Source organism: Osmerus eperlanus, chromosome 28, assembly GCF_963692335.1.
Source record: "Osmerus eperlanus chromosome 28, fOsmEpe2.1, whole genome shotgun sequence".
In the NCBI taxonomy this organism is placed as follows: Eukaryota; Metazoa; Chordata; class Actinopteri; order Osmeriformes; family Osmeridae; genus Osmerus; species Osmerus eperlanus.
In genome coordinates, this window is record NC_085045.1 from 3,881,381 (window position 1) to 3,906,013 (window position 24,633).

At 43.9% G+C, this 24,633-nt stretch overlaps 4 protein-coding genes across 9 annotated transcripts; 2 read left to right on the plus strand and 2 right to left on the minus strand.

Annotated features, from left to right (window-relative positions):
* Positions 1-186: 186 nt before the first annotated feature.
* Positions 187-7,887, plus strand: pptc7a (protein phosphatase targeting COQ7 a). Its single transcript, XM_062454131.1, has 6 exons — positions 187-786; positions 2,311-2,490; positions 3,251-3,449; positions 4,842-4,965; positions 5,104-5,233; positions 5,472-7,887. The coding sequence occupies exons 1-6, from the start codon at positions 585-587 to the stop codon at positions 5,528-5,530; spliced, it is 894 nt and encodes a 297-aa protein (XP_062310115.1). The 5' UTR covers positions 187-584; the 3' UTR covers positions 5,531-7,887.
* rad9b (RAD9 checkpoint clamp component B) lies at positions 4,139-14,735 on the minus strand. Of its 5 annotated transcripts, none has more exons than XM_062454128.1 (12): positions 14,679-14,735; positions 13,699-13,922; positions 13,345-13,415; positions 13,126-13,251; positions 12,877-12,991; positions 12,672-12,771; positions 12,377-12,483; positions 12,107-12,213; positions 11,106-11,170; positions 10,797-10,922; positions 9,016-9,244; positions 4,139-4,593 (listed from the first exon to the last, which is right to left on the minus strand). In XM_062454128.1, the coding sequence occupies exons 2-12, from the start codon at positions 13,730-13,732 to the stop codon at positions 4,585-4,587; spliced, it is 1,089 nt and encodes a 362-aa protein (XP_062310112.1). In that variant the 5' UTR covers positions 13,733-13,922; positions 14,679-14,735; the 3' UTR covers positions 4,139-4,584. The 5 variants fall into 5 exon arrangements, with proteins under 5 accessions (XP_062310112.1, XP_062310111.1, XP_062310114.1 ...); XM_062454127.1 differs by having other exon boundaries at positions 4,139-4,596; XM_062454130.1 differs by lacking the exon at positions 4,139-4,593 and adding an exon at positions 6,358-8,720 and having other exon boundaries at positions 13,126-13,171.
* Positions 14,736-16,540: 1,805 nt separating this feature from the next.
* Positions 16,541-20,607, minus strand: LOC134015096 (ubiquitin-conjugating enzyme E2 G1-like). 2 transcript variants are annotated; one of them, XM_062454427.1, is made up of 6 exons: positions 20,427-20,607; positions 19,226-19,328; positions 18,925-19,022; positions 18,657-18,823; positions 18,427-18,525; positions 16,541-18,342 (listed from the first exon to the last, which is right to left on the minus strand). In XM_062454427.1, the coding sequence occupies exons 1-5, from the start codon at positions 20,467-20,469 to the stop codon at positions 18,439-18,441; spliced, it is 498 nt and encodes a 165-aa protein (XP_062310411.1). In that variant the 5' UTR covers positions 20,470-20,607; the 3' UTR covers positions 16,541-18,342; positions 18,427-18,438. The 2 variants fall into 2 exon arrangements, with proteins under 2 accessions (XP_062310411.1, XP_062310410.1); XM_062454426.1 differs by having other exon boundaries at positions 18,645-18,823; positions 20,427-20,604.
* A 253-nt stretch (positions 20,608-20,860) lies between these two features.
* On the plus strand, positions 20,861-24,605 carry anapc7 (anaphase promoting complex subunit 7). Its single transcript, XM_062454425.1, has 11 exons — positions 20,861-21,100; positions 21,411-21,597; positions 21,686-21,805; positions 21,939-22,050; positions 22,150-22,303; positions 22,451-22,593; positions 22,675-22,792; positions 22,893-23,089; positions 23,214-23,438; positions 23,523-23,673; positions 23,763-24,605. The coding sequence occupies exons 1-11, from the start codon at positions 21,000-21,002 to the stop codon at positions 23,950-23,952; spliced, it is 1,698 nt and encodes a 565-aa protein (XP_062310409.1). The 5' UTR covers positions 20,861-20,999; the 3' UTR covers positions 23,953-24,605.
* Positions 24,606-24,633: the final 28 nt, after the last annotated feature.

Consider the following 24,633-nt stretch of genomic DNA (forward strand, 5'->3'; position numbering starts at 1 on the left):
TAGTGTTTCTTACTGTAATTGTTTAATATTGTTCATCGGTTTATTTTGTCTTAAAAAGTGCATACATTTTTTATGATGGTGTTATGGAATGGACGTTGAATAATTCCCATATAAGGAAATCCAAATTGCGTAAGGTTGATGACGTCAGGGCTGTCACAAGACCTGTGAAGCCAAGGCAGGCTTTTAGCTACGCTTCACAGTGGTAGCTCTAGATAATATATGTAACCAGCTGAGCGAGCAAGCAACATTCTTGTCATGGCACAGTGGTGAATGAGTATCGTTTGCTGTCTGGATGTGCGGATCATTTTATATAACGGGATAATATTTTTGAATTCGCAGTGTCTCTAGACTACTAAAAACAAGCATCGATCAGCCGAGTCACAGCACAGTCGGTGTGTTGTTAGCTAACACATTAGCCAGCAGCTAGGCTGGCTTGCGGCTTTGTCTGCCTGTATGCGTGGCGAATGTTATTGTCAGGTTAGCTCGGCTGTGCAAGCAAGTCAGGATTTGGTGGCTATATAGACGCTGAGCTAGCTAGATTGCTAGCTTGGCAAGTTAGTTTAGAAGGAGTTGGTGTGAAGGTGATGTTGTCCGTACTTTCGTACGGTAGACTAGTTGCCAGAGCTGTTATTGGCGGACTTTCTCAAACAGATAGCCGCGATTACAGCCTGGTAACAGCAAGCTGTGGTTTTGGAAAGGATTTTCGCAAGGGCATCTTGAAGAAAGGGATGTGTTACGGAGACGACGCCTGCTTCATTGCTCGACATAGATCTGCTGATGTATTAGGTGAGTTTATCATCAAATAATAATAACGTACACATGATGTACAGTAGCTTGATTGTCAAATAGACAATAAATGGCACAAAGCGAGCACAATACACGCTAAAAGAGAGAGGACATGGCTCAAATCCATAGTAAATGACTATACAGCATTACTAAACTCCTTTCGACAAGGGTGACCTTAGACAAGCCAGACATAGGTGCGTGAAACTCCCTGGATATGAAAGAGAAATGATGGTTGCTTACATCAGAACGATAACGCTTCGTCACAGACGGGATTTTGCACAATGTGCACTGCAGGAAGTAGCTAGCTACACATAGATCATGGTTGTTTAAAGGGAATAGTGGATGGGCTACAGCGACAGTATGGCAGGCACAATACGTCGGTGTTGATGTATCTGTTATGAGACCAGTTTACCAAAAGAGGTAGTGGACTGTTTCGCTCTTAACCTTAGGTGGCTTTTGTTCTTGGCTCGAGTGTCTATACGGCAGAAATAAAGTCGCAGAAATAAAGTCGCGCAAACACTTAATTTTAAACATACTTGTTAATTTCACTTCAGTAAATGGATTCTTGAATCAGATGCTCGACTTTCACACCATCATGGACACCGGGTTAGTCTGTCCTAAATGATGTTTTCACAGAGCAGAACTGGACAGTCTTTAAGCTCCATTATTATTACTTCAAGATGTCCTGGCGTGGAAGTCATATTGGCCCATTTGGACCGTGAATCTCCCAGCTAATAGAACCCAGGTTTAGCCACTGACAGGGTCACTCTGGATCAGATAGAAATCAAGGGTTAGTCTACCAACAAAGCCAGTTCAGTGTGTCAAGCAGACTGAAACAAGTCCTTTTTTATACAGACTTCTGAGTTTCCCTTCCTGGGCAGAGACACAGATGACCACAGAGAAGACCATCCATGTATGGTCACTTAAGCAAATGCTTGGGTCTTTGCAGCAGCATGCCTTTCCTGGAAACATCTTGGATCGCGACACTGACTGTTCTCACAATAGCGTACCAATCAACCTAAAAACAAACATAGGGTTTTTAGGCCGTGGGATCATAAAACAGACTGTGGGACAACCAAAATATGTTTTATGGTTTTGTTGATCAGTCCTGACGTACAGTCCCATTCATCCATATGTAGCCCGTAGAGATTTGATACAAGACATTGCCAGTAACGGTATGCATGTAGAGGTGAGGCCCTGTCAAGAAACAGACTTGTTTCATAATATGACAATTCAATGTGTTTCCTAGGGAGACAAAGAGATGCATGTTCTCATAAGTCCTTGGCCTCCATCTGAGCACTGTCTTGCCCTGTACTTGCTGTCCTGTTTGTGTTCTGATGAAAGTGTCTATTGTCTCTCACATCACAGCTGCATAATGTCTAGTAGCTTTCTTGTTTCCCCACAAGTTCTTCCTCTGCCAAGAGGGTCATTACTTAGAATCAGGAAATCTTGGAAGTCAAACAAAACAATTAGAGATATAGCAAGTTTGTTTGATCCTAAATAAAGTTGGCTGACTGTTTTCAGGTGTGGCGGATGGAGTGGGAGGCTGGCGGGACTATGGCGTGGACCCGTCTCAGTTTTCAGGGACCCTGATGAAGACGTGTGAACGGCTGATCAAGGAGGGCCGCTTCATCCCTAGCAACCCTGTGGGCGTCCTCACCACCAGCTACTATGAGCTGCTCCAGAACAAAGTGCCTCTGCTAGGTGAGTAGCCTACTAAGGCAGAGGATACCGTCCATGTTCATCCGTGGAGGTATTCTAAATATATAAAATATTCAAGGTGCGTTCAGTTGACGTGAATGTAGGTCATATTCAAATGTTCTTGCTTTGTTTGTGGTTGTGGAGCTTCTGAAGTATACATGGGTCAGCTTTGGCAAACTTCATTTTGTTTGTTGTGCAACAGCGAAGATGGAAGATATACATCTTCTCTGTCTGGACTTGATCCGTTCTCTAGGTCTCTGTTGCACATTTTTAAATATGTCCTTAATTACATCGCTACACAAGCAAGAGCGTGCCGTAGCATGTGGTTGTGTAAAGTTCGACACAGGCTGTACTCTTCCATCCAATGTTGCATTCAAAAAGAGGGAAAACAACTCTGAACGGTAATTGTATTATGGTAGAGGAAAAAGGAGAAGAAAGGGGGTGAGTCAGAGAGCGTGATGGGTTTGTAGGAAGAATCCAGAGTACATTCTGCTGGGCCCGATGACTCACCAGCAGGGTGTGGCTGCTCACCCTGGTCGGATAACTCCGGTTCCCATAACATTCCCCAAAGTTATGCCCGGGAACATCTCATTCGCGATAAGATATTAGGCTGTTTTTAACCGTTAACAAGAGAACAGCTCGCCAATGACCCCCAAGCCATGTATTCGAAAACATTTCCATAAAGTCAATTTGTTCAACCTTGGGAGTTTACAGAAGGGGAAATACTAAGAAAGTCTCTGTCCCCTCCTTGCCTGTTCCCTAGGCAGCAGCACGGCATGCATCGTGGTTCTGGACCGGCAGAGCCACCGGCTCCACACGGCCAACCTGGGAGACTCCGGCTTCCTGGTGGTGCGGGGGGGAGAGGTGGTCCACCGGTCAGACGAACAGCAGCACTACTTCAACACCCCCTTCCAGCTGTCCATCGCTCCCCCGGAGGCAGAGGGAGCTGTCCTCAGTGACAGGTCAGTCACACAGCCCAGCCCTTCACTAGACTAGGATAACTACAACTACTACTACTACAAGGTTTCTTATGCTGTTTTTAATAAGATATAATACAAACAGAAAGGCGCTACACTGTCAATAGATATGAGGGGTATCTATATTGTTCCTACATTATTCCTTGTCATGTGTTGGAGTAGCTGGCTGCAGAGTTGGGTGAATGTCAGGTGGGTTGTGCCCCACCGGGCTGGGTTGGCAGCCAGACGTTTGGGTCATGTGCTGCTGCGCCCGGCGTTGTGGCGTGCCAACAGTAGCGTTGACAGAGTGTCCTCCAGTGGCATGTGGGTCTGGGTGGGGGCTGGCTCCCTGCCACCATTCCCAGCCAGGTCAAAGTCTCAAAAGAACAGGGGGGAGGAAGGAGGGCCAGCCTCGCTGCAGCCAATCCCATGCCGGCTGGCTTACAGGCCTGTTCAAGCGTTTAATCTTGGAACTGGGGAGATTAGTTTTAGCCACTCGCATGTGTTTCTCTGTAGTGAGATGAACCTGTACTGTACAGCATCATAGGACTAAAATCTCATACATTGTTTCAGTGTCCATGTATTACGTACTGTGTCTGTAGAGATCATGTTTGTATAATTTTTTTTATTAATCTTTATCTGATATTCCCTGTAGATACATGAATAGATTAGATAGAAAGCATAGATTAAACAGCTGCAAGACAGATTAGTTTTCAATACGGCCGTGACTTTCAGAGAGTCTGGTCCAGAGAGTTAATGATGCCTTGTAAGAACTGACACAACTTGACACTGGATCCTGAACTGAACTTGGCTGTGATCTATATGTGTGTGTGTGTCACACACGTTGCTGTAGCCCCACAGTGTTTTATGAACCTCTCTTGAGAACGAGGTGTACGGACTTTCCACGAGGCATGCATGCATGCAGAGAGAGAGAGATTGCCAGTCGCAGCAGTTTATTCATGACTGTAATAGGAGGTCTGGAATCTGAACGGGCACTTCTTTTTCCTACTGTATCAGCTGGGTAATCCAAATTTAGCCACTGACCTCTATCCTTACCTGGCAGCCTGAGGTATGTCTGGATCCCCTGGTTGCTCAGTCTCAGGAGGCCGGATTCGACCGGGCTTTGTCAGGCTCAGACAGGCTAGATTTCCTGCTGGAGAGTACGGAGGAGGGAGTCAGGGGAGATTACGATTTGCCTCAGGTCTTGTAATAGTGCACCTTAACAGGTGGAGTTGCTATACATTAATTTGAGGCTCCCCTAGACTAAATATCCTTACATTCTGTCCTTACATCCTCCTCACTCCTAATTCCTTTCTGATTATCCTGTAATAAAAATGAAGTACTGGGTTCCCAAGATGAAGGAGAGCTCAGCTAACATCTGTACATGTGTTCCCTCAGTCCTGATGCCGCCGACAGTTCCTCCTTCGACGTGCAACTGGGTGACATCATCCTGACTGCCACGGACGGCCTGTTTGACAACATGCCCGACTACATGATCTTACAGGAGCTGAAAAAACTCAAGGTAGGTCTGCCCTGTCCTAACCACAAGCTTACTGCAGTTTTTTTTTGGGGGGGGGGGAGGGGGGGGGCGTTTTGAGTCGGATAAACAAAACATGTCTGGAATGCTGGAACACCTTGTCCTCCTTGTTTTGTTTCCCAGAACACAAACTATGAGAGTATCCAGCAGACAGCCAGGAGCATTGCAAAGCAGGCCCATGTCCTGGCATACGACCCCAACTACATGTCGCCTTTTGCACAGTTTGCCTGTGACAATGGACTGAACGTGCGAGGTAAGGGATCATTCTACCCCTCCGATACTCACTTTCAGCCAGTCCCCTTTCTTAATGGACTCCATGTGGAAGCCAGTAGTCTATAAATTGTAAGAAAGTAGCCTGGGAGAGAAAGGAGGGACCGGCTCGGCTTTTAGCCTGATTCCTTTGTGGCTCTCAGCAGAAAAATGGCTCTTTAGAGTTTGTGAATCCTCTCAATCCATTCATCACCCTGACTGTCCCACTCTCTTCTCCTCAGGAGGAAAGCCAGATGACATCACCGTATTGCTGTCTATTGTGGCGGAGTACACGGACTAGTAGTAACTGGACAGATTGAGAAAAGGAGGGCCTTCTCCTCCAACCATCTGCCTCCATGTCGGACTACTCTTGATTCCTGCTGGCCGGGATTAAAGCGATGCTGGCGGCCGGGCCCCCACCTCCTCTGTCTCTCCTCAGTCACAATGCACCTTCGCCCTCCATAGGCTGAATCAGTCACTCCACCTTCCTGACGATGGCCTTATGCACCACCCACACAATCTGACGTTCTGTGTGTTAAAATCTCGAGGGGATAAAACAAGAGGGCTAAATTCTGGAGAGAGAAGCCGACACTGGTACTACAGTGTCCACATCCTGGAAGTGTTCCAGCCATCATGATCTATATCCATTCACTGGGATGAAGGGCGGTTTGGGAGTTGAAGCACCCAAACAGCCTTTATTTACTGGCCGGGGCTCTGAGCACATTTAAGGGGTTGGTAGCCATGATGCTAGAGAATCAAGTATGAGGGAGACAGAGAGGCCATCACCTCGGTGATGTTACCAAGGGAACCACGCTGGTTTGAGTCAGGAAGTGGTAGCAGAACCACGCGCCTAGGTGACAGGACTGTATGAGGATGTGCAGATGGAGCCATCGCAGCATGACTGGCGGTGAATTAGTCCTACAATCTTGAATTAGGAAATATTTGCGAGCTTAAGGGCACGAAACGTTTTGTATTTGAGCGTAATAAAGCAGATGTTCATTGTGGTATGATTGGATGTTGTGAAGTTGATGTTTGAAAGAGGGACTCTGTATGTGACAGTTAGTTATTTAGCGTACTCGATGGGTTGTACACAGAGGGACTAGCTGTTGCAATCTTTTGCCATATCAGTACAATTCGAGTCTTGCACAGACCAAGTTAACCTGTTTCTATGGGGAACCTGTTCAATAACATTGTCTGTGTCAAACATAAGTCCTCCCTTTAATTGAACTGCTGTGATGCAAAGTCCTGGTTGTGATTTTTCTGGTGGTGTTCAGCGTGATAGAGGAGTATGTTCAGTCACAGGTGCGCGTGGTGAGTGAATTGGTTTATGTTGGCTACACGTGATTCTCAATATGTATTGGGATGCATTGATGGCAGCCATTTACGCACAATATTGGAGAAAGCATGTCTGAGGATGCTCTCACCCAGTAGACATGGGTCAAGTGACTACGTGTTTTTATTGTCTTTTGAGTGATGGGATGGGCATTGACCACGGTCTCAGAGTAGAGTTAGAAACGTTTGTTCACAATCAGCATTTCCTTGTCTGTCCTCATCAGTTTTCCTGCTGTACAATTCCAGTGGCACACCTGAGAAATCATTTTAATCAGGTCACTTGTTCTCATTCAGTGTTTAACGGCAGGTTTTGATATTTTATGGGCAAAAGAAATCCTATGTTTTTGTTATATCTATTGCTGCAGATTTGCACAGTGCATTTCTTTTTAATTTATGTGCAGCAACTGCTACAGTTTAAGGAAGGTATGCTTCCTTTCAAGCATGTACTATGTACGTGTTCAAGTTGTAGAGCTGATGTGCCTTGTATCAGGTGTTGATACTGGCAAAATTGTACAATTACAATTCTCCAAACCCCCCTTTGTCTGCCCACTACTGGACACAGAGCCTGAGCTAGACAAGTAGCCATACGATTCTCATTTAGTTTTCCCCATCTTACCCTGCTGTTTTAAGATTAACTCAATCCTCACCAGTCGATGGAAGACCCATCTTTCCCATGTGATCCTATGCCTTTTCACCATAAATTGAGATTCATTTTCATTGACAAAATCGGACAGATCTTGCGATCTGTTTAAACGTGTATATTCTGATTCTATACCGTTTGCATTATTATTATTTTTTCTTTCACACTGATATGGTGCTTCCTTGCTGCAGGCTACTGCCCAGCTTCAAGGGCTCCTGGTCCCACACTTGATACATGATTGGTAGGGCAGGACAGACTGGGGGGAGCCCTCAGGTGAACCATGTAATTAAAAAGAAACCAAAAGCACATGTTTACTGTATCCTTTGCGATGGGAAATCGAGAGGTGTCTGCACTGGATAGTCAAAATGTGCTCTGAAGCTTTATGGCACTGAAGAGGTTAACACAAACCTCACCAGCCTTAACGATAACTTAACAATACAAGCAATTTCCCCGTCAAATGGTACTTCTTGTCAGAGCTAGCTTCCCTGTTCCCTCAGCAGACCCAACCCAACCGTGACCTTGATATCCTCCTTGACTTCACCCTCCAGTTCAAAATAAAAGTTTGTTACAATGAGAGTTGCATGTATCTATATATTTTGTGTGTACAGTTCAACAATGCAGACTGAGTTCTGTAAACATGTTTTGGAAGCTGTAAAATATTTAAATAAAGATTATAGTATTTATTACCTTGGTGTGCCAGCTGTTTCTATCATACTGACTATGTATAAAGGCCATATTGTGGGCTAAACAGCCACTCACTTTCATACAAAAAGCAATTCAACATACTCTAAACAGGTTGAAGGTGCACTACAAATGCAAAGTACTGGTAATAACAGGCCCTTCTGAGCCAGCATCGTTGATTTCTAGAACATGGCTACGCTACAGTGAAAGCACATTTCAGAGGGTATTTCTGCATATGGAGGAAGCGTTTCCCTGCTCTGACTCATCCTCTCCTGTGTCTCAGAGGCCACAGTTGACTTTAGACGTCAAGGGCATTCATCTGTGTGTTTAGTTGCAAATACCTGCAGTACATAGGTGTGGCATCTCCAAGCAGGACACAATGTTTCCACTTGCAAGACCAACCAGTTTAATCTAATTGACTGTTTTTAAAAATGGTATCTTTCAAACTTCTAGAAACCTGAGGTACCAGTTCTTAATGAATCTATAAATTATCATTTTAATATCATGTAGTACAATAACATTAACTGTCAAAGTGGCGTAATTATAACATCTGAACAAAATGACATACTCTGTAAAAGTTTATGAAACATTTGGAACAAATTATGTTCCACTACACTCTCTAAAGTACTCAACAGACAAAATGACTGTCCTTTGTAATTGTGGCTTGTGGTAAATGGAACCAGGAAACTTGTTGGTCTGACTGACTCTGGGTTATAATCTACCACTGGCCCTCTTCACCATCGTCCTCTGTGTCACTGGCACACACCAGACTGGGCGGCAGGGCAGTATGGACATTTCCCTGCTCAGTAGACAACGCACCAAAAAGGAAGGAGCGAATCTAGAGAATTCAAAAAAATAAAACCTGAGAATCAGTTCTGAGATAATACTTCTTATAGCCACACATAATATGGTGAGGCTTTTGGGCAGTTTTTACATTATTCAAGTTGTAGTTCACAGAGATTCACTATTTCCCTATACTAATGAAGGTTAGATAAACAACACAACAACAAAACACTGTCCTAGAACATGTTTGGATTCTGGAACACAAAGGTGTGAGGGGACAGAGGCTGCTCAAAGTTCAAACTGCAATCTAGTTTGCGTCAGGGACTACAATGTTTCGAGACCCCTGTTACCTTGGCAGAAGCAGGTGTTCTGATGACAGTGGCAGGCTGCTTGTCAGTCCCGGCTGTGGGGAGTCTCTCCAGGTTCCCTGGCCTGCTCAGCCTTCTCATGAGGGCATCGCCACCGAGAACTGGGCTCCCCTGGCTGGATGCTATCAGCTCGCCCACAGCCAGGAAATCCTGAGGGGAAACAACGGCTGGCCCCTGAGGGCCGTCGGGGAAACCGGCAACACCTTCACACCTGGGAGAGCGGGAGAATTAAGTCACTGTTGGGCCCCTGGCCAAGTCCTACTCGGAACAAGAATATGCTGTCCCTCTAAATAAATATTAAACCAATTTGAATCTTATTGTTCATAATAACATGGGTAAGAACATTCACCTCTAACAGACCCAGTCCCACAGGCACAAACACAGAAATAAGGGTTGGTATTTAATACTACTGGGGCCCTGCTTTTCCTTTTTAAACAACCGGCAGCAGCCTGTGTTTGTGTATGAGGACATTTGAAGCAAGCTCTCATGTGGGTAACCGCTGTGCCTCGTGAGTTCCCGCGCCTGCACGTGTGTCAAAGTGTGAGAGCCAGAGGGGAGGGGGAGAGCCAGAGAGAGAGAGCCACTGACGGAGGGATAGTGAAGAGGGGGGAAAAAAGACAGCAAAGAGTGAAAGAGAGAAGAAAAAAAGGTTGCCTGATGCAGCGTGCGGGGAAGGGAGGAAATGTTCGCACACCCTGTCTCGATAAAACCCCCCCTGGAGTGGCATGGAGGAATTTGGCTTTGGTTCAGGCCTGCCTGCTGAAACAGCTCTACCCAGTACTGGAGCACGTGGCCTGCGATGCAGCTGAGCGCCGACTCTGAAGGTTCCTCCCAGTCTCAGCACAAACACAGTGTCCTCAAGCACAACCGCAGCACAGAAACAAGACTGGGACTGTAGCGTAGCGTGAGGAGAGGCCAACACCCTAGTTGTACTAAAACTGCTGTTTGAAATATAAGATATTATATGACCAATCTGTTTAAGAGCTTATCGTTTTTAACGAGGAAAAAATCATAGGACAACCACTATAGGTCTCCAGCTGTGGTGGGTGGCAGGACTAGCAACACATGAAAGTGCGTGTTCATCAGGTCAGTGGTGACGCCACTGAGACTGAGAGCAGAGCGCAGAGACTCAAGTGACCCAGATGTGAAAAGATCCGGCTTGGACCGGTGCTGCCAACCAACTGCCACATTCAGGCCATCCAGAGGCCCAGACGCTCAGAGACATGCTGGCCTGGCTGGGCGGGGAGAGCAGCAGGGCGACGTCATCAGTGGTGGAACAGGTTACTGCGGGGATGGAGGGATTACAGGCTGTCGGTCAATCAGGCCACCAACCCTGCTCAGCCTTGCCCCACATAGCCTTAGCTCCGTTTCACAGACAGGGCTGGATTCTGTAATACTACGCCCACTTAGAAACCAAATCAGGCCCCGTCAGAAGGCAAACTGGGTCCAGCTGATGGTCATCTCAGGTATAGCACTGAGAGATGGTACTCTACAGCGCTTTCAGACACCTTTTCTTGGTGGGTCTCTCACCTAACTAATCTCACGTGAGATTCCCTGTCATATTTTTCTATCGTAACATGATCTCAACATGTCGAAATGATGTGAGAACTTCAAAAGCGGAGCTCCGGCCTGCTACCTTATAGTCGGTCTGTTGAGCACATAATAAGATAGATTCAGATTAAGGGCAGCGTTGGACGTCGGTCACGGTTGATTAGTTAATGCTGGTCAAGCTGTGGCACAACCATACTGGTGGTGACAATCACCTGAGAGCGGCGGGGGGCAGGGCCTCGACCTCGGCCTGGGACGGGGTGGTGCTCTCTGGGTCCACCAGAGTAGCCAACACTACTCTGGCCTCCAGGACCATGTCATCCACACTGAAGCACACTGGCCTGAAAGACAAGTGAATGACAACAGCGGGGACATCTGATGGGTAGGTAGAACGATCAGCAGGAGATGGAAATCTTCATGCGTTCTAAAAAGGACTGGATTTGAAAAACTTGTAGATCAGCTTAACTAATGACTGGATCTAACGGTTGAAAGGCACGGGCAGGGTAAGGGGTCGTGATACTCACTTTCCCGCCGCACCAAAGTGCACGGACACAGGTAGGCCGTGGGATTCGGCGAAGGACAGAAGTCCCTAAGAACAGTCAAAGAGCGTATCGTCAGCATTCCAATATTACACACAATTGGAGTTCATGTTTTCACTCCTTCCCCAGTCAAATAATTCACTTCAATGAAAAGGACATGATAGGATTACTCGTGTCTGCATTATACATCCTTGAGTATGCATAGGTGAACAAAACCCTTCAGATTCCATGGGGTCGTCAACAGAAAGCATGTCTCCACTAGGCTACTTATAACTCTTAGACAAAAGGACTTAAACCCACTCTGTCATGTAGTATTACAGTATAAAGACTTCTATAGCTCGTAGCATGTCCCTTATCAAAGAACAGGAGCAGGACACAGCAGTCAAGGCTTTATTTTGTAATGAGCACTTTCTCAACGGGATATGGTACCCCCCAGCGACATTTTGGGACATTGGGGTCAAGGTTTATGTGTTTGGGCTCTGGTATAGCGTCATCAGCCTTGAGGAGTAATAGTACATGGTGTTCTAGAAGATAGATCTCATGTTTTGAACATTTGCTGTGTATAACTGATTCAAATCTCCCTCGTTTTGACTAAATCCATGTTTCATGTTTATAAAAAAAAACTTTAGGGGGTTTTGGTTTCATTACCTTGAAAAACAGTATGTTTAAGCAAAGCAGGAAATTAGACTGAGTTAATATGAATAATTTCTTATATCAGCTACTGGCGAATAATACCCCCATTGCACTTGTTTACATGTCTGTCAGCCACCAAACCCATAAATACAGGATTACAGTTGAGGAGGGGAAGTTCACAGGAAAACGATAGGGTACAGAGTCTTCGGGACACTTGGGTCCAAGTCCATAAATATGTCTCCTAAGAACTGGAAATTACCCGGCGTACATACACACCCAGTAATACACACACATAGACAATATTCAAAACCTCATGTGACTGAAAAAGTTCCATCCTAAAATATCCTCCTTACCCTCAACTCCTTCAGACAGAAGGTTATGTCCGAATCCACTCCAACCTGGAAGTAGTCAAACTCACTCGGATGTAAGGACATCTCAGTGTGCATAGCCTTCAAACGATCTGGATTCAGAGAAAAATCAAAAGTCAATATGACATGATGTTACTGATTAGCACAACACAGACCTATAAGACACTTCATTTCTACAGCTTTGGGTAATTCTGGCAGCACTAACAGAAGACATACAACACGTGTGCATGTAGAGAAAAAAGGGAAACATATTACCACTTTTCTCTTCTTGGTAGTTTTTGAGATTAAGCCTCAGAGGAGACATGGACAGGGTAACTTCCTCCTGGGACACTGGGAAGTGCATCACCATGTCACCTATAAGTCTTGCCAAACGGGACAGAGGTAAGTCATTAACATGGAATCAAGAAAACGATAAAAGGTCATTTAATCGCACAAAAAGATAAATTAATCCTAGGAAAGAAGATCAACTATGCTGTACGATGTGTGGCGATATGTTTGTTTTGCAGGCCATACAAATCTTCTACGTGGATGAGAGCTGGGGAGATCTAACCTGGCCTGCGCCTTCAGGACGTTGAGGCCGAGGTGAGAAGGATATACCGCCTGGAGAGCCTCGCTCTCTTGGAAACCCAGCATGTGAGTTTTAGTTATACCTGATACAAGTAGTGCAGGGTGTCATTGAAACACACTACCCTCTAGTGTCCAAAGGGCAGAAAATACAACTGGGTATGTATGGGAATGTACCAGTGGCCTCCTACCATGTCTGCAGTAAAACTGGAATATCACACGATTCTCTGGGCTGTTGATGGATATTTCACACCTGGCCACGTTACGTTCAATAGTCGCCAAGCACCGAAACAGTGGGAGCACTGACTAGATCAACAGATAGATACATCAGTTAGATAAACCCAACCACATAGTCTCATAACTTTCCAATGCAGTATTACATTATCTGTTTCATGATTCGTGTCCTATTACAACAACAGAGCAGTTAGCGGAGCCATTACCTTCATTGCCAGTTTGCATTTGGCGGTTCCACATTCAGGGGCAAGACTGTAGTTTTGGAAGAATAGTGTCGTGAAGAGAAAGCAGCCATAGGCCGAATGGGCAGGATTCACTGATCTCACTGCCAACTTTGCGGGACCATATAGATTAGAGGTCAAGGACTGTAGCTAGCAAACAACCGCTGTGAACAAACACACAATAAAAACAACAAACAAGCTTACCCCTTTCACCATAGGATCCAGCCATAATTCATCACCTATTCGTGAGAGGCCATGAATAGCTTTTCCAAACGCTGTAAGTTTAAGGACAGATTGCTTACTTGATGAAGATAAGAGTGGCTAACGGTAATAGGCCTACAGGTTTTGAACCTTCAATTGATTTTCTTTTCAAATGAATAAGGCATCAATGCGGGTCAAGCTACCTCAGAGACAACGAAAGAAATGACTCGTTACTGTAAACTAGAAAGCCTACTATGTGAATTACTTATGTCTCTTTTCATACGAAATAGGGCCTATAGGCCTGTATAAATACGTTCAAATGGGAAATCCAGCAGTCAAAACTCATACTGTAGCTACCTTTCACCCCATTTCCCTCAATGATACACCTCATATTAGCCTTGACTGTTTGGGGAGAGGTCCTTCCTTTGTTTTTATGGCAAATGGCAAAGAAATTGAAAACTTTTATCCAAACAATGGATAGCCGGCTGAGGAACGCGAGTAGCCTGCAGTGCCGAGAAAACTGACTGACTAGGTACGCTACTCACGCGCCTCACCAGTGACCGATCAGTAGTGCGTTCACACTGCAGCGGAGCGGGCGGCGCGCGGCGTCGGCTTCCAATTCATTTTCAATGAAACCAGGCGTTGACGCTCGCGTAGGGCATTGTGGGAAGGCGAGCGGAGCGGAGCGGAAGTTGGATTTTCTCAACTTTATGTAAATGAGGAGCGTGAAAACGCTAGCGTTGGCCAATCGGATTGGTTTCTTGTTTCTTGTAACGTAGCAACTGTTCGTCATGGTAAACATTTCTAGGTTTGACAATTTCAAGATGGAGGAGAAACTTTTCGTATGTGTCTGCACACCCAGTTCTGTTCAGAACAAAGTTACTAATGTGACGAGCCTGAATTTAACGAATACATTAAACTAATAATGCATGGTGCATGGTTGCCGATGTCGTCATTGTTCCTAGTGTGTTTTTATAGCCTACTTTTAAATTTAGTCGTCACATTACGTGACTGTTCTGTGCCACTGCTAGCTCGCTAGCCCAGCCTACAAACGACTGGTTGAGTGATCGGTGGCGTAACATGTATTCTACTGTAATCTTGCACTAGTAAAATCTTGCACTTACATAAATGTTGTGTAAAAGTGGTATTTTGATCGATATTGTGAGTACATGAACCCAAATCTGCACGCTTGGCCATGACTACAACAGTGACCTTAGAGAACTACAACTCTGTATTAACTTGTCTAACACGCCCCCGTGCGTGGTGTACTGTGGGAAGGCAAGCGATGCAGAGCGTTAAAAAACGCTGCAGTGTGAACGCAGCGTAACATTGTCAACATTGTCGAGGTCTGATTTTTGGTCCTAATCACACATTCATCACATTCTATATTTTTTTTAGACATAGCCTATATCTAAACGCCTATATCTGTATTGTACGGTGGCCCTGAAGTGCAAAACACACCCCCTAATATGAGTGTATCCCCCAAATGAAAACACTCCACTCCCCCAAAATAAAATGGTTGGTACAACACTTTCGTCGCTGAATGGATGCAGTAACTAACAGGGAATAAGAAATTGATCAACAGAAGTACGAAATGCAATAGCCTGACAGAGTTACGTGCACCAGGACAGATGTTTAGCTATCGAAGCATGTAGCAAGTACTTATGCAAGTACTTATGCAAAAGTAAGGGGTACTGTTTCGACAGCGCCATTGGGCTGCGCTTCAATACCGCCATCTAGTGGTTTAAAGTGTGAATTACAAGTGAAGTTCTCACAGTAAACCACCAGATGGCGATGGTAAAGCGCAGCCCTATGGAACGGGTTTTTAAGGGCCAGTGTTTCGACAGCGCCATTGGGCTGCGCTTCAATACCGCCATCTAGTGGTTTTAAGTGTGAATTACAAGTGAAGTTCTCACAGTAAACCACCAGATGGCGATGGTAAAGCGCAGCCCTATGGAACGGGCTTTTAAGGGGCAGTGTTTCGACAGCGCCATTGGGCTGCGCTTCAATACCGCCATCTAGTGTTTTTAAGTGTGAATTACAAGTGCAGTTCTCACAGTAAACCACCAGATGGCGATGGTAAAGCGCAGCCCTATGGAACGGGTTTTTAAACGTTAAAATCGATAGCCAAACCACTCCAGGTCCACGTAACTGTCATTATCATGAAGTTGATCATTTCGGTTGGAAGAAAAGAAGAAACATTTGTGTTAACAATTCATAGTCATGTAGTTACACTACTCTTTATTTTAATCATGGACATTCCTATGAAATAATCTTAGATATGCTGTTAACGTTTCACAACATTAAAATAAGTATGTGCACGCTAAATACGCAGTTGAAAGAAGCAGGATTTTTCTGAAGAAAAAAGTAATCGTCCACGACAGAAGTCCAAAATTCGGACAGAGTTACGTGAACCAGGATAGTTGTTTGGCTATAGATTATTACGTTTAACACGCAATTTATACTTTTGCATAAGTACTTGCTACATGCTTTGATAGCCAAACAACTGTTTTGGTCCAGTAACTCTGTCAGGCTATTGCATTTCGTACTTCTGTCGATAATTTCTTATTCCCTGTTAGTTACTGCATCCATTCAGCGACGAAAGTGTTGTACCAACCCTTTCTGGTTTGATTTCATGTAATATGGTTTTGAGTTAATGTAATGTCGTTTTCCATTTGGGGGATCGTGCCTTTGTATTGGGGGGAGGTGAGCAAGTCATCTTATTTGGGGGGAGTGTTTTCATTTGGGGGGTGCACTCATATTCGGGGTGTGTTTTGCACTTCAGGGCCACCGTAGTACGAATGCGTTTGGCATACTAAGATCCCAAGATAACCGCTAGATAGCAGTACATTACAACAGGTCATCCAAGTTCGTGCCTGTTTAGGGAACCGGTATCAGGAGTTTTGAAAAAGTACTAGGGGTGGGGAATAAAGTACTTACTATGTGAACCCCGTCAATAAAACATCTGTGAACAAATTTTGGTTCGAAACGTTCTTGATATCTTCAAGGTTGCACATTTTATTTTAATTTTACAAGCTTGCAAGTCGTTTCTTTTTCACGAACTAGTGTTGAAAACGTCTTTCTCTGCAGTTATGGTACTGTTGTCACGCAGTTTTTAAACCATTGATGTTTAACAGTATAAAATAACTTATAGTGAAATTACATTAAAAGTCCATTCTGACAGCACATGACACATGTCCACATGACATCCACATTTTATTGAGCTCGTGTCAAATATACATTGCATAAACCAAGTGATAAAATAAACACATTTGGGGGATAATGGGAGAGAAAAGGATTACCTGTAAAACACAACTAAGTCTATTGCTTCATGACATTTCCATGGCATCATGACAATGCACTGAGCATGTGCAAGTACAGTGAACACCGGTCAGAGGAGGTCATGGTTGGTTTGCAAATTACAAAGATAACAGTAACGTCCCTTAAAACCTATACAGAATTCCATCAGTAGTACACAATATCTCAAAAAACAACCTGATTGCATGCGCCATTTTAGGTATATTTGTAGATTAACCAGGGTTTGGACATTGGTAATGATGATTCTATGTAGGTTTTATGGTAGCTCAAACAGTTATAATAAACACTGTTAAAACAAAGTGGTCTCATTGAGCACAAGTTGTATTTGCCCCCACCTCCCCTTTTCCTAATTTAAATGTTGATTGTGCATAACAAATGAAGTACAACTGACAAAAAAAATAAGTCTGTCCGTTATCAATTGACATCAGATGCATTTGAAGGATTATTCAATATCACGAGGCCTATCAACACAAAAAATCCCACACTATGGCGAAATAACTACATTAGCAGGATTTTTTACCATATCCCCCCCCCCCCCCCAATAAATTCTAAACAAAAAAACTACCATCTCATCAATTGATCAAATAATATTTTCAGACAAGGAATTGCATGTTGTTCTCCATAGACTGCACCACTGACTAACATGTTAGCATGGCAGTTAGCATTAGTGTCAGTTGATTGATACAATCTTACAGATGAGGATATGAATTAAACATCTGAATACATATTTGTCATCATGGTTGTTCCGATATTAGCTACTGTAAGTCAAAATCTATTAAGACAAGGAAAAAGGCAACAGAAAGAGGAAATCCAACTATCATAAATATGCATCACATTTGTAATTCATTTAAGTTGAGGTAAGGTCAGTTCAAATCCCAGTCTACCCTCTGAATAATCACAGCTTAATTCTATGTCCCACCTCCAATCAACCCAAAACCTTTCACGTGAATTGAACACTTCTTAATTAGGACCAGCAAGTGAGAGAGGGGTAGTTTTATAGTCACATGCTCACCATTCAGTGAGTACACATCGAGTTGGGTTTTTAAGGGTTGATTTAAGACAAAGGAACCCCTGGAACATTTTTGGTTGTGTAAGATATCACCGTCAACAAAACTGTGCCATGATAAGTAATTGAAATATTGATTATCCAAGTAAAAAGGGCCACAGGTTCACCAGGCAGATATAATGTCGATGACAGAGTAGAATTAACATAAGGCAGCAGTGATTAAATGACAGTGGTGAACAAAACAACATTTGACAAGGTCTTAGAAACCAATATCATGTGGGGACGATTGTGAGGATCAGAAGACGAATGATAACCTATCAAGTGAACAGGCTTGTAATTGTTTACACTCTTCAAGCACGTCAAACATCCACTAAATTGCATAAGAAACCTGGTACAAAGTAGAAACTGTTCAACAGCAGATAAAAAAGGGAGTTCATTTACAGTAATGACATATCTTACATTGATATATTTTCAAAATAAATTAAATTAAATATACAATTCCAGGAAGGAAATGGTGGGTAATTTACGCTGGTAGGTTTCTTACATTGGCTCGTCTTCTGCATAAACAACTACAAGGAAGTGCCTGGGGACCAACCAGATTCCTCGGCTGGCAAAAGAAGGGATGCAAAAGCCGTTTGCTGAACAGACCATTTTCCTTCTGAAGCCATTTCCTTTAACTGGACAAAAAAAAGAGCCTATAGTCAATTAAATTCACCTCTGTGTACAAATGTAAATAATCATACAAGCGTATGCTTTCTTACCCTGGAACTCTTTCAGTCAAACGCCATCTCCTGGCTTTTTCGTACACAGCGTGCCACTTTCCTCTTGAATTCCCCGTTGGGGTCATCCCTCCATTCTTTCTGTGGGAGCGGGGCAAGACACATTACAATCATACCATAATAATCGTCCAAATATAACATACATTATAGCCAAACAATGAGCTAAGGGAATCATGTTTGTAATAGGAACAAACTCGTACAGCAGCATCCACGTTTGCAGGTGAGTCACTGTTTGGGTCAGCCAACATAGAGATCACACTAATCATGATGGTCTCTACAGTGTGGATGGGCAGCCAGCGTTCCTCAGGTTTCTCATAGCCAAACTTGTCCTCCCCTGGTTCGTGAAGAATTGAGATACACACGTCCCCATTTTTTGCAACTGAGGAAGAGACCATGCAATGCATAGGTTTAATTACACAAATTCCACACTACTTAAATTATATATTATCATCCAAAACTCTAAACATTAAGAACATTTACCATTAGGGTGCCAGAGTTCAGTGATGAACTTCATCTTGGGAGGCCGGAGAGGGTAGTCATAGGGAAAAGTCAGGTACGCTTTAAAAAAACCACCTTCACTGCAATGGAAAAAGAGAGAAAACCTTCCCATTGATAAATTGAACTTACAATTTGCCTGATGCCACATCAGGAAGAGAACTGAACAACAATGTCCACACATTTGACAAAAAAAATCAACAGATGTGAAGGTGAGACATTGCTTATAAATCAGACACAGTTAAGTCCAACACTTGCATTTAAAAAAATGATCCTGAAAACTTACAAAAGGGTGTCTTGTGGTCCGATTATGACAACCTCCCATTTATATATGTCCTCGTCATCTATTAGGCCAGCTGAGAATCCTTCCACTGGGTTTTTGTTGAGCTCTAAAATGGAAATACAATTTAACTATCTAAAAGGTACTTGTGATGACTTCATAATCATGGTATGTCCTTTACTATGTAGGCCTATGTATGTAAAAGTATGTGGCAATTTGTGTTGCTTGCTGGTGAAAAACACTAGTAGCATTTATTCAAATGTAATACTAAACCGACTATGTCAATATGTTGCTGTACATGATAATGCATAGCCTAACATTTAAAAACATTGTATGATAAGTGCCTTTATAACGGAGTCACGCAGATTTGGTTCAATAAACTAGCAGCTAACTTGTTAGTCTGACGTTACAGTTCTCATTGACAGATGGACACTGAGCTGATTATTCCTTTGTTCCTTAGGTAACAATCTAACAACCAGGCCTGTTGTAAATTAATTGTGCATGGTTATTAGAGAAACTAGCTAGTTAGCCTTCATGCCCATATCGAATTAGCTTGTTAACAACTACTACACAGAATCTTTAGATTGCATACTGTATCCATTACAGTGTGGCTATATTCTAGGTAACTTGCAACACAATGTTGTGCAACCGAGACAGCATAGATCTACTTGTGCTAGCCAGCTTATGTTACTAGCTGGCGCAAGTTAGCATTTTCTGAGACTCAAAAGCCAAATCCGAAAAAAACGGTACACACGATGGGACTTGTCAAATCCCCCACACTAGTTAGTTAGCTAACACGTTTTAGCTTGGTATAGTTTGTTCCACCATTTCATCACAGTTCCGTTGTGACAAAGTAGCTAGCTACTTTGTGTAACCTATATGCTATCTTGCTAACAACGTAGCCAGTCATGTTGTAAACAAACCACCCTGCTGCGCTCAAGCTAAAAACAAAGGCGGCGATTATGCGACACAATTACTGATTACTTAAAGCTCTAATTTAACAGTTAACACCCATTTCTAGATCGTGAGGGTGGTGTTATTTCTCCAAGCCATTTTAAGTACCGTAGACTAATAACTAGCACTAACTGGACAAATTGTATTGACCGTGAACGATTCAACACAATTGTTGGATTGTTCGTCTCCGAGCTAACGTTGTCCATCTGAAGTGAATAATGAATATCTAGACTAAGAAAATGCGCACATTTACCTGCCAATTGCTTTCGAAGAAGTAATGCTGATTGTTCTGTCATGGTATGTGGGCTTTAACAAAAAATAAATGCAGTGCCACCAAACTGTGCCAGAAGAATTTAAATGAAGTCGGATTCAGTTCCTTGGAAAACTGGCAGGCTAGTGTCTACGAAACTAGTGCTGCTATACTCAGTCAGTGTTTTGGCCGGGGCAGCTACTTTCTCAGTCGTACTAGATGAGCGCAGGCGCAATTTCTAATCTCGATCAGGAAAGTACGATCATGTTTTCGTTGTTGTTGTATCCAGATACATTATTAAAAGTTGATTCAATAAAACATACTTTTCTTCTATATACACAATACACATTTGTGTTTTCATTGTTCATGTCCCACTTACTCAAGCGCCTGCGCAAGCAGTGCAGCTTGCTCTGGGCTCGATTTTGCGGCGCCATATTTGATAGGAGCCTCACCAGTTGACGTCGCAGTACATTTGATTTGTAGCAACCAGCTAGCAAGTGAACCTGTAGTCTGACAACTGCGAACTTCAAGTTTAGCCACACATTTATTTTTAAACAAGACATACAAATATTCACAATGAACGTAATAGATCATGTACGAGATATGGCCTGCGCGGGACTTCATTCGAACGTTCGGATTATGAGTAGTTTATTGCTGACAATGAGCAATAACAATCCGTATGTATCTACAGTAGCTAGCATGCTAACACCTAATGCAATAGATAAACATTGTAATGTGCCTGTGAATCCTATGTGACGTGTGTGAATAACTATACTGCAGCCTTTAGTGTTTTCGTAGCAAGCTGAACTTTCAATCGTATAATTCATTGGGAATTAATGGAACTGTATTTAAACTTATTAAACTGTATTAGCATGTATGCGTCTCGTTTCAGTGAAAATATAGTATTGAGAGATCAATAAAAGGCGGCCCAGTTGGAAGCTCAAGCCACACGCTGTTTGGAAATGACAACTGTAAATGCTCCTACAGGGAACTGTTCTCACCATCTCAGAAGTACCAGCTGTTAGTCTACCATGCAGATGCCATCTTTCACGACAAGGAATACCGTAATGCTGCCTGCAAATACAATATGGCATTGCAGCAGAAAAAGGTCCTCAGCAAAACCTCCAAAGTTCGACCATCAACCGGGGGCACAGCATCCACCTTGCAGACACAGGTGCGCCTTACTTTCTAAAACTATACACATTGCAGTCGCGCAAACAGAGCATATCGTTCTAATAAGTGTATTGTATTCTTCATTTCAGAGTTTGCCCTCAGAGATCGAAGTGAAGTATAAGATTGCAGAGTGTTACACCATCTTGAAGCTTGACAAAGATGCTATTGCAGTGCTTGATGGGATTCCATCTAGACAGAGAACTCCAAAAGTAGGCTACTGAACGTCCACCGAGTAGCCAATTCTGAGTGCAAGACTACAGTTCAGTCTTATCACCTACTTATCAAGTGAAGCATCTTTGACCAAGATATGAAATAACGATGTTCTTTGCTCATCAACCTCAGATCAACATGATGCTGGCCAACCTGTACAGGAAAGCTGGTCAGGAACGATCTGCAGTCACAAGCTACAAAGAGGTCCTTAGACAGTGTCCACTGGCTCTGGATGCGATCATTGGTATGTACCTCTAACACTTCATAATGCATCTATATATATATATATATCTTAACTTGAACTGTGAGGCAGTCCTTAGTTGTTACCTTCTGTCGGCTCCAGGTCTCCTCTCCCTATCAGTGAAAGGAGCTGAGGTGGCGTCCATGACGATGGACGTCATCCAGAGCATTCCCAACCTGGACTGGCTCTCTGTTTGGATCAAAGCCTACGCCTTCATACACGCAGGGGATAACCACAGAGCCATCAACACCATCTGGTGAGCATGACCAGCGCCTCGGGCCACCAGTGTCGGTGGATTGATTTTATCGAGCAGTGATTCATGATAGGTTTGGATAGAATCTGTGTGAATTCATGCCTTGTGTGTTTCATAGAGGTCGTTGTGTATTTGTCCTTTGTCTCTCAGCTCTCTAGAGAAGAAGTCTCTGCTACGGGACAACGTAGACCTGCTGGTCAGCCTGGCGGACGTCTACTTCAGGGCAGGCGATACCAAGAACTCTATCCTGAAGTTTGAACAAGCTCAGATGCTGGACCCTTATCTGATTAAAGGTACCTGGATGCGTTGACAAGCATTTCATGACAGAATTCATGGTACTTGGACAAAGTCACAGTGCAATCTCTGTTTGTCAGGCATGGATGTTTATGGCTACCTTATGGCTCGTGAGGGACACCTGGAGGATGTTGAGGTTCTGGGTGGAAGATTGTTCAACATCTCAGACCAACATGCAGAACCCTGGGTCATCTCTGGGTGAGTAAACCTGAGACTAAATGGAGAGTCTTGTATGTACCTTGTTATGCAGGTACAAGAGTTCAGTGTAATCTTTTATTTGTTTTATTTTATGTTTCAGTTGTCACAGCTTCTACAGTAAGCGGTACTCTCGGGCCCTCTACCTGGGAGCCAAGGCCATTCAGCTGAACAGCAACAGTGTTCAGGCCCTCCTCCTTAAGGGGGCAGCGCTGAGGAACATGGGCCGAGTACAGGAGGCCATCATCCACTTCAGAGAGGCCATGCGCCTGGCTCCCTGTCGGCTGGACTGCTACGAGGGCAAGTCCCCCCCTGTCACACCTGCTTCTTAGGCTCATAAGCTGTGCCTAATTCCGTTGGATCATTTTGGCATGTCATCGATTGGTTTTTGAAGGAGATGTTAATCTTGACGTTCTCCTGCTAGGTCTGATTGACTGTTACTTGGCTTCCAATGGGATTCGAGAGGCGATGGGAATGGCCAATAACATCTATAAGAACCTGGGAGCGAACGCCCAGACCCTGACCATCCTGGCCACAGTCTGCCTGGAAGACCCGGTGACCCAGGAGAAAGCCAAAACCCTGCTGGACAAGGCCCTGGCTCAGAGGCCAGACTACACCAAGGCTGTGGTGAAGAAGGCTGAGTTGTTAAGTATGTATCCAGTCACGTTCAACGTTTCAAAATTCAGTCCTTAAATACTACAGATTGCTCATGTTTTTGTTGTCTTCTTTTTAGGTCGGGAACAGAAGTACGAGGAGGGGATTGCTCTTCTGCGCAATGCCTTGGCCAATCAGAGTGACTGTGTGCTGCACAGAATGCTGGGAGATTTTCTGGTGGCGGTCAATGACTATCAGGAGGCAATGGACCAGTACAGCATAGCACTTAGGTAAAAAGCCCACTGTAATTACTGACTGGAAATGACACAATGACCATAAAAGGTGCTAGTGTGAAACCCCAATGCCTTCTTGTCTCCAGCCTGGACCCGAATGACCAGAAGTCCATGGAAGGGATGCAGAAGATGGAGAAGGAGGAGAGTCCTGCTGATGCCACGGTGGAGCTGGACGGAGACGACATGGAGGGCAGCGGGGAGGACGGGGACTTGGAGGGCAGCGACAGCGAGGCCGCTCAGTGGGCAGACCAGGAGCAGTGGTTCGGCATGCAGTGACCCCGGCCCCTCTTCAGGGGACAGTGAGGGCCACACGGGGGGGCAGGCTGGAGCGTTATAGGTGACTACTTTTAAATGGGACGTTGTTTGTCCAGTGTGGTATCATAGCACCCAGGGTAATAAAAGAATCGCCATGGAAATGCTGTCGAATACCATAACGGCTCGTACGTCTCCTTGATGATCAGGGTCTATTGTGGATTCATACAGCTGAATAATGTCCTGATTCTGTAAAAACTTCCATGTGGTTTGGAATGGAGTATCTTGCTACCATGTTAGCTAGTGTCATCTGGAACTCTCAGCCTTATAAAGCATTCCATCCACATCTTTTTAGTTTTGACCTTTTATATCAGTTGTCAATCCCAGTTTGCCACCATGGAAGACTGTCAAGATAAAGCGTGTGTTTACCATTACTGTTTGTTGCATTTCTTATCCGTAAGGCGAACAGTGTGGATATGAGATCACCGATCTGGTGAATTTGTTCTGATTTTCTCTTTTCATCAGATGACTCGATGCCTTTTTGTTTCTTGTGTCAATCATGGGGTCATGTCATTGACTCTGGTTCTAAATGTTACTAAAGGTTTTCAATGCAAATGTTTATATGTAGTGCATTGTACATACAATTTTGGGAATGTAAAATAAAATCATGAAGTGTACAGGTTTGTCATGGTTTTAGTGAACAGT